General features: G+C 39.3%; 2 protein-coding genes across 2 annotated transcripts in view; one reads left to right on the forward strand and one right to left on the reverse strand.

Moving 5' to 3' along the window:
• Window positions 1–5,577, forward strand: part of PFKP (phosphofructokinase, platelet) — a 31,487-nt gene extending 25,910 nt beyond the window's left edge. Inside the window, exons 16-22 of the mRNA XM_010142043.1 lie at window positions 1–123; window positions 1,208–1,269; window positions 2,239–2,350; window positions 3,659–3,758; window positions 4,090–4,095; window positions 4,403–4,508; window positions 5,047–5,577. The exon at window positions 1–123 is cut by the window's left edge and continues 3 nt beyond it. Coding sequence (XP_010140345.1) covers window positions 1–123; window positions 1,208–1,269; window positions 2,239–2,350; window positions 3,659–3,758; window positions 4,090–4,095; window positions 4,403–4,508; window positions 5,047–5,200 — 663 coding nt within the window. The 3' untranslated portion in view covers window positions 5,201–5,577. The remainder of the gene's footprint in view (window positions 124–1,207; window positions 1,270–2,238; window positions 2,351–3,658; window positions 3,759–4,089; window positions 4,096–4,402; window positions 4,509–5,046) is intronic.
• A 1,041-nt stretch (window positions 5,578–6,618) lies between these two features.
• Window positions 6,619–9,233, reverse strand: part of PITRM1 (pitrilysin metallopeptidase 1) — a gene marked incomplete at its 5' end in the record, with an annotated part of 27,564 nt that continues 24,949 nt past the window's right edge. Inside the window, 3 exons of the mRNA XM_010142054.1 lie at window positions 6,619–6,718; window positions 7,302–7,404; window positions 9,067–9,212. Of these exons, the coding sequence (XP_010140356.1) occupies window positions 6,625–6,718; window positions 7,302–7,404; window positions 9,067–9,212 (343 nt within the window). The remainder of the gene's footprint in view (window positions 6,719–7,301; window positions 7,405–9,066; window positions 9,213–9,233) is intronic.

Raw genomic sequence — 9,233 nt, forward strand, 5'->3', positions numbered from 1 at the left:
CGTGTGTTCATCATTGAGACCATGGGCGGTTATTGTGGTTATCTGGCTAATATGGGGGCCCTCGCTGCAGGAGCTGACGCTGCTTACATCTTTGAAGAACAGTTTGATATTCGAGAGCTCCAGGTATACAGCATTAGGAATGTTTTTCTCATGTTTAAGTAGCTCCTAAAATTGTTGTACACACATGTACATTTGAAGTAGCTGCCTCATGTAACAAAAAAAAATGTTGGTATTGTATCTAAAGGCTGCACTTGTCAGTAGCACTTTGGTATGATGCCAGTTCTTATGCCATATTATATAAAGGAACATACACCCCGTTATTCTTGGCATCAGGTTCAGTTCAATGACAAAAGTATTGTATTAGCCAGTAAACACTACTAGGTGAATTGTTTCATTTTTATGCTTCTGATGGAAATTCAAATTACATGTAAATGAACAGATCTGGGCAGTTTTAAAAGAAAAAAAAACAATGGGGGATGGGGAAGGAATACTTTTTCCATTATGGTATTGCCTCAGTTCATAGCAGTAGTTGTAAAATACACCTTACATACTATTCAGAGCATGTTTGGAGGTATTACTGAAATAAAGGTCTCAGGCTTTAAGGTTTACAGATTAGGGTAAGCTGATATGGAACTTGCCTACTCTAAGGATTTTCCACTTCTGAGGTAGTTGGTACTAGTGCAGTCATGGACAAATACAAAGTTAAAAAGAGAGATTTCCTGTAAGGAAAAGAGACGTGAAATGAATCGTAATTTCTCCACACTCATTTCTCAGCACCGTGTACTCCTCATGTCACATGTGGGAGCGCCAGCACAGCAGCACATCACTGTGTCCATAACAGGACGGTTGCAGGGACTGGGAGTAAGGGCAAGCTATGATCTTTTGTGGAAGTTTCTCCATTTTTATGTTCAGAGAGGTTACCCACCCTGGTGCTGTACCAGTATTTGTATGCAGTATAGCATACAAAAAACAACTTTGAGTTGCAACTAAAATTAGTTATTGGTGATGTCGAGGAAGAAGTTAGTTTTAGCCCAGGATGAACAACCATGCACAGTCTATTACCCTGGACCTGCAAAAACCTGCTGATTATTTGAATTTGCACATACTTTTTGTGGAATGCTTTACAGACGGTCTCAGGATATGTAGGTTTATTAAAGTTGTTTTAGAGTTCTGTATGGCTCATTAAAAATACTTTTATTGTTTGTAGGCTAATGTGGAACACCTGACTGAAAAAATGAAAACCAGTATCCAGCGTGGTTTAGTGCTGAGGTAAGCAAGAGAAGTCTTAATACATGGCACCAGAGATGCTGAACACTTCCAGCCAGGTAGGCTGCTTGGCCACTTGCAGCATGAGATTTTTAGTAAAGCTCTTGCTCTAGAAGGCAATTCTGGGAGCTGTCTGGAAGCTCAAGTCCAAAACTTATTTCCTTCTACGTTAATGTATTAGCTCTATAACCTAATACTTCATCCTGTGTTCTCATCAGCTTTGTCTTCTATTGCAGATTCTTTTTTACTAAAGATAGTGTGAAAACTAGCATACATATGTACACATATAGTATGGCCTTTACTATAAAAATCCTACTTAGACTTCAGGAGATAGCACAGAATAAAGTCTCTTTCAAAAATGAAAACATTTAAAATACGTTGATTACCATGTTTTAAAATTACACCGTCTTAGGCAGCCTGAATCAGGCTGTAGCTTCTCTCTTTCCTGAGCACTTATTTTCAGTCTGCCAAGTAGTGAAGTGCTGAAAAACGAATACCACAGTAAGTTCTATGAGGATACCATTATATTTGTTCAGGTTCTACTAGTTCTATGACTAGGGTGAAAAAATATCCTACGTTTACAACACTGGTAAGGAACAGCCTAAGGTACTCCTCATTATTCATGCTTTTATAAAGGGCAAAATGACGACATGGGATGTCAATGACTTTTTGTTTTAATGCATTTTTTTCCTCTGCATAATGAACTTATAGACATCTAATGGTATTCTTCACTACCTCATTCAGTGATAGATTCCAAGTGACCTGCCCGTGATGTCAGTGTAGTAAAAGTAATGCAGATTTAACATTCATGAGCATGTTACATGGAAGTGAACATATGTGATCAGATGAAAATATCCCAGCCGTGATTACTGGTATCAAGAAAATGGGAAAACATTTGACATTCAGTAGCTGTAAAGACATCCACTAGTTAATAGTAAATTTGCTAACTGTGTCTGGCCTTAATTGTTACAGAAATGAGAACTGCAATGAGAACTACACAACCGACTTCATTTATCAGCTGTATTCTGAAGAAGGAAAAGGAGTGTTTGACTGTCGAAAAAATGTATTGGGCCACATGCAGCAGGTAAAAAAGACAAAATTAAAGACAAGCTTAACTTTGTATGAACAAAGACCATAAGCTGTTGAAGCATTTCAAGCAAGTCTGACTCAGGATTAAAGAAAAAAGCGTCTGGATTTTTATTTGTAGGTAACTCAGAGGTTCTTGTTAGCATTACATTTTATTGCAATTCCTTCATAAAAATCTAGGAAAAAATGTGTTAGGTTCTTAATGACTTTGACTGTTATTCCTCTCTTGCCTATATTAATTAACAATTATACTTTTTTTAATAGATATACAGCTACCTTATTATTGTAATACATCCTTAGAACACACCTGCCCATCTGGAATAATATATCTGGTTTCTGAACACTGGGAGAGATGAGATTTCATTAAGAAAATACATGCAGATGCACTGTTCTTGTAGAAGAGACAGGAGTGAGCTACCCCTTGCATCTTCATCTTAGTGCACTGCTTGGTGGTAGGCAACTAGTCCAATTCTAATTCGGCTACAGACTGAGGTAGAGTAAAAAATATATGTGGAGCCAAATTTCCTAAGTACCAGTAGTGAAACTGCTGCCTCTTCTTTGTAAGTCATTTCAAGTTGTGTGTGTATTGCCCTTACTCATATATTTTCAGATGATTCAACGCTGAGGTTGTCACTTCCTGTGTAAAAAAAAAAAAAAAAATTTAGCAAAGTGTATTTTGAAGACGACCAACATTAGTCAAACAATCTATTTGGAACTACTTCACCAGTGATTTCAGTCCCAACTGCTGCACTGAAGATGGACAGAAGAGTCCAACTTTACATAATATAAACAGTGGGGTTTTTTTTTAAAAAAAAAAAGTGAAAACACCACCTTCCATTCCCAGAAAGATATAAATGCTGCTGTAATACTTGGAGTTAGAACACCCAAGGGGAAAAAAAAAAACAATTACTAGTCTAGGAAGCCCTAGTGTAGTTTTTTCATCCTGTTACTACATACACAGCATTACGGCCCTTTTTGTCCTAGCTGCAGGAGAGAGCTGTGCTTCCCAGGCTTCCTAGATTGCAGTCAGGGCTCTGGTTTCTCAGGCTGCTTCTGACACCCCTCCTTCAACAGTTTCCCGGTTCAGGTCATCTGTGGAGGTGTGATAGCTGGGCGGTGCTGAATGATCCTCACAGGAAGTTGAAGAAAGGGAAAACAGTGCCCTCCGTTTATCTCACAGTGAAGAGTGAAATTAGAGGTAGAGCAGGCCATTAACGGAGATGACTGACAAGATAAAAAGACACAAACACTTCAGTGTTTAGTTTAGTCGACAACTAAACTAACCAACCCATAAATTTTATCACAGGGTGGTGCACCTTCGCCGTTTGATAGAAACTTCGGAACAAAAATTTCTGCGAAAGCTATGCAATGGATCTCCAAAAAACTGAAAGAAACCTACCGAAAAGGTGCAGAGATGTTGGTGCTGTCTCTCGTTACTGTCTTTGATCGGCTGTCAGTATGCAAGACTATTCTGCTGTGTGAACACACGAACGTGTGTTGGTTTGTCAGTCAGTGTACCTCTTCCCTCTTGATGTTTTTATTATTCAGTAATGGCTTGCTACACTTCCTGCAGTAAGATTTCCCTTCAAGTGAGGTCAAGAATTGATATAGCTGTTTTCTTATCTTTCTCTAAAAAATTGTTAGTGTGATTGCAGCTTTTCATGCATGAAGGAATTGATGGTTATATAGTTACATCTGTTCTTCCTTTTTGTTCCATGGTGGCTACATGGGAGACAGAAGAAGGTAATATGTCTTCTTTGGGAATTTTTGTAAAGCACTATTTACTAAAATCTAATTTCAAATTGGATGTTAAAATTCAGTTTTATTGTTGCTTAATTACATTATATTTTCATTGCTAATCACCAAAGCGAAGTTAAAGTGAAGATCTCCTAACCCTATTAAAGTACTAATTGATGTTGTATCATTACGTTAAATATTCAGTAACTGGAATTAAGCTACTGTAGGCTTCCTGTTCAGATTAATTACAGCACAGGAGTATTGGCCTTTAGAAGCCTGTAAGAAAGGTTCTGAATTGTTTCATTCTTTTTAGGCAAAGTATTTGCCAATACCGATGACTCGGTCTGCCTGCTGGGAATGCGTAGACGCAACCTTGTTTTCCAACCCGTGGCTGAGCTCAAGACTGAAACAGACTTTGTGTATGTATACGCCGCTTACATTTTAAACATCTAAACACAGGCTTCCTTTCACCACATCAAACGAACAAATTCTCCATGCTGCTGACACACAGTGTTCACCAACCATTTTACTCCACTTTACTCTTTGGCCTGCATTCAGCCAGTGCTTCACTTTGATTGTTCACTTGTCTTTTCTAACAACTCCCTTCATGCTTTCTCTTCATCCTCCTTGGGAGTCTCTCACTATGAATTCTGGGACTCCACTGTGCTTTTAACTAAATTCCTCATAATTGTCTATGCCTTGAATTACTTCTGGCACAGTTCAGTGGGGCAGCGGTTTTGTGCTGAATTTGGTGTTACGTTTGCCTATAAAGAACATCTTCCAGTGAAATCTAATCATTATTACAGTATTCTGGGGTCAGTGTTTACATCCCACCATAAGTATCTGTGTCTGATCCTGTTTATAAGGCAGGCCATTCCTGTTAGTATTGTCAAACGTGTTTGTCTTAGTGACTAAGTAAATCTCCTTATCTTTTCCTTGTTGCCACACCTCTTACAGACACAGGATTCCCAAGGAGCAGTGGTGGCTGAAGCTGCGACCACTGATGAAAATCCTGGCCAAGTACAAGACGAGTTACGATGTTTCAGATTCAGGCCAGCTGGAGCATGTTGCTATGCACAGCCAAAAGGAAGCAGAAACCGGAGCCATCTAAAGACATCACTTCTAGATTATTGTAATAGATGCACATTGTGAGTAACAATGCTTTAGAATCGTTACAGCTTTGTTTTGTAACATTTAAATTATTGTACCAGCACTTTATGTGGAACCAGGCGTTCGGATGTCACAGATTTTGTCCTGTATTTGTGTTCCGTTTGAAACAACCCTAGCATCCAGTGGATAAGCACCATGTACTGATACTACCCTTTAACAGCAAGCGCAACACCGTTCTATGCACTCCGTAAGTTACTCATCTACCGCACTTTGTTTGAGTACTTACACCCAAAAAGCAAGTGTAGATGGCTAGCCTTGTGTTGAGTTACAGGATGTGCTTAATGTATCCGAAGTGAAATAAAATACTGTTGCAAACATGCTGAGTGTCTTGTCATAATTGTATTTGCCTGCTTTTAAGCAATGGAGGGAAATGATGCTTCATGAAAGGTTCTCTGTACGCTCCAGGGAAGGAGAAAAAGCAGCTGCCCTTTCCCTTCCCTAGCCATGGAGGAAGTGGTCACAGCAGGGCAAGCTGGTTTTCACAGCTTCCTCAGCATCCTTTGTCCTTGTACAGGGATGATAAAACTTATTCAGCAGAGGGGGGAGAAGCTTTAACAACTTGAGATTCAGAAGTGTGTCATCTGGTCCTTGATTCGTTTCCTTTCTCTCAGCTCCTTCAAGACCATGTTGTGGATGTTTTTTTAATGATGAATAAGGGTAAAATTGATTTTCAAAATCAGGCTGACAAATGCAGCCAAAAATGTTTCCTTGTGCTTGTTTGTCTGTTAGCTAGACCTTGACAAAGAGTTAAAGACCAGGCCACTTCATATCAAAATATGAGTGAACACTGCAAGGTAAGTTGAACTTCAAATTGACTGTACAGTGATTCATCAGTGAGTTGCCCCCCACCCTGCAGTTCACTACAGAAGTGCTTGACCCAAGGTGGAACATACTGTCACAAAGCTCCTCCACTTGTATGTATGTATGTGGCTTACATAAAGCAAGCTGGACTTAACCACACCAAAGAAAGAAATCTGTCATATGAGACACAGTTCTTTATATATCCAACAGTGCACACGATCTCAAATAAATGCTATTTAAAATGCTAGAGGTTTACATATACAAAAATATTTAATTTCTGTAGTATTCATATGTGATCGGAGGAGTGAATCTTCAGCAAAATATTTAAGGTCGGTCTCTGCCACACAGAGCATGTAATTCCTGCTATCAAATACTGCCTGGTTAGAAAATATATCATATAGATATTTAAGGACAGCTTTTAACTGGTTTGTTGGACACTGTTAAAAGCACAAATGAACACTTAAGTTGGACCAAAGCACTGTTCGAAGTGACTAAAAAATCCTAATTCTAGAGTCACACAGATGATTGGCTTGTTTTAGAATAGCTTGGATGTTCAGCAGCAATTCATCGTTTGACCCACGAGGGATCTTTGGCAATATCTGCATTTTCTGGGCCAAGTACAGCTTGACCATGAGTGCTCTTCCCAGCTGCAAGATACCTGCAAGAAAAAAAACAGAAACAAATAAGCAGCTGCTGCATTTAGCTGTCTGTAGCTCTGCTGTATCAGTTAGTTCAAACTATTCCCATCTCAGGAAAAAGTGCTGTTTGATATGTACCACCTGTTGGCATTTACAGCAACTCTTGGAGTTACAGTGGTTTTTCCCCAGTCACCACAATAGCAGAATCTACTAAAGCACAGCCCTAGCTAATCCATCTCCTTAACCTTGTCATCTTCAGTAGCAGAGTTCTTATGTCTAGAGTGGAATTCAGAAGCCTAAAGAAGCACAAAATGTTACAAGTCTAGACGAACCAGCTCGTATACCCAGGACCTGGATGTCTGAGTGTAGTTGCTCTCAGACAGTTTCTGGACCATTCAAAAGTAAAGCAATCTCCCACAGATTCAGAACGTAGGAGGGAATTACATCTGCTAAAATGCATAAGCAGGACATAACCAGCATCTCTTTCCAGCTTACAAAAGCAAAGGGAAGATATCCAAGAACTTCTTGCTGTTTTCTTCTTCAAATTAGGTTCTGGTTCTATTTTTTCAAGTAAACATTTTCCTAAATTGAGCACAGACTTACTTGTTTGCTACATCAACTAGGTCATCACTGGTGACAGCAAAAAGTTGTTCTCTGTGCGACTGCTTCATTTCATCTGAAATCCCATATAAGAAATGATCCATTCCTAAGAAAAGACCCAAAACCACACACCGCATTAGTGCACTGGAATCTCAGTTACGATTAAGTGCATGAACGGCAAACTAGAAAGTATGTGTGCTGGAAGGAGGAAGAGAGATTACCACTGGCCAGCGTTCTGAGACAGTACCTAACTGTACATCAGGTATCAAAGCGTGGAACTGGGTAAATTAATTCTCTGAGGTTGTGAGCGTTTCCTATTTAGGAAGGAGGAAGATTCATATTCTATTCTGGGAAGTGATTCAGTTTGTCAAAAATCTAAATGTAATGGTGATACAGAACACCTGAACATGGTTCATTCTAAAGAGTGTCAGTACTTTACTTTCTAACATTTTAGCCCAACTGCATTTCATGAAGCTTCTATTTTTATTGTGGTTTTTAACTGTAACAAACTTGATCCCCTTTTTGTACCACACACAAAAGTCTCCACAGAAACACTTTAGTGCTTCTGTTGGAATACTTGCTTGCAGTATTCTAGTATTACTATTGAAATTTTAGAATTAATATTTTTTATTAATATTATAGGTCTGTGAACAACCAGACAGCTCCCAAATAATCACAGAAAAGCTTTCTGTCACGCAAATAATCATAGGGGAAAAATTGTGACTTGAGAGGACAACTGTCACCTCATCCACCTTCCTGCCCAAAGCAGGGCTGACTTCCAAGTTTGGTAAGGTTGTTCAAGTCCTTACACAGCGCCTGTGATCGAAGTGACAGCAGTGTGACAGAGTAGGTATTTTTCTCTGCAACAGCTTCCAGGCCTGGAAGCTGAGCAGTGTTCTGTTGAGTGTTTCACTAAATTTGCCATAGCTCCGTTGAGGAGCGTGTAAAGAACGTAAATCCTGACTGCCAAACGCCAGCGTTCAGTACATGGGCTTTTCACTCGTGTGCACCTAAATCAGGTTGCTTTTATTTCCTAGACCAAAACTAAGTTCCGTCAGCTGAAATCCAGCTTCGTTTTAAGTCTTCTTGTTTAGTAAGTTACTGTTAAGGCGAGTACATATTAAAGTAACGCTAATTTTAACCTTATAATTCCTTTATGAATAGGAAAGACGTCTAATCTAACTCGACGGGTTTTGGACTGAAATTAAGCTGAGGAGGGAGGGAGGGAAAAGGGAGGAAAGTAAAGCAGTGAGTGAGCCAACTGAAAAGATGTGAAGATACTACCAAGCCCTCGTAAGTATGCAGATATATAAAGAAGATAACACCCTCCACCCCAGCAGACAAACTTGTGCTGTAACTTCTTCAACAGAAGCGTGCACAACGGGTTAGTGACATTCACCGTCGACAAGCATACTTGTGTCAGGAAAACCATCCTTCTGTTTATTTGGATCACAATACCAACATTCCCTTTTATTTGCTTGCACATAACACCCTTTCCAAGCCTAAAGTTCTTTCTTTAATCTACCTCCATCTCCTACCTGTATTCCCTGACATCAAGGAGCGGTGTGAATACAAAAACTTCAGTAGAGAGACTGAATCGTGGTATTTCTGAAAGGGAGCCACAGGAACTGACCACTTCCTTCAAACTGCAATTGTCTTACAACTGCCAAGTACAAATTTTATCATACGATACAGTCTAGCAAACTATTTTATTCTGTTTAAACTTAAATAAATAAATACTGGCACTGGGAGGCTGATGAGAACAGACCTTTATCTGAAGGAGCTATCGGTGCATCTACAGCAGCGAATACTGCCAGCTTCGCTTCGTCAATATCTTCTTGTGTGAATTCTCCAGATTTAGCCCATTCAACTGCTTTTTCAAATGTTTTCAAAGTGGCTAATGAATTTGGGTCTCTTAGAAGAAAAAAAAAAGAG

This window comes from Buceros rhinoceros, unplaced genomic scaffold (genome assembly GCF_000710305.1).
Source record: "Buceros rhinoceros silvestris isolate BGI_N320 unplaced genomic scaffold, ASM71030v1 scaffold15600, whole genome shotgun sequence".
Taxonomy (NCBI): domain Eukaryota; kingdom Metazoa; phylum Chordata; class Aves; order Bucerotiformes; family Bucerotidae; genus Buceros; species Buceros rhinoceros.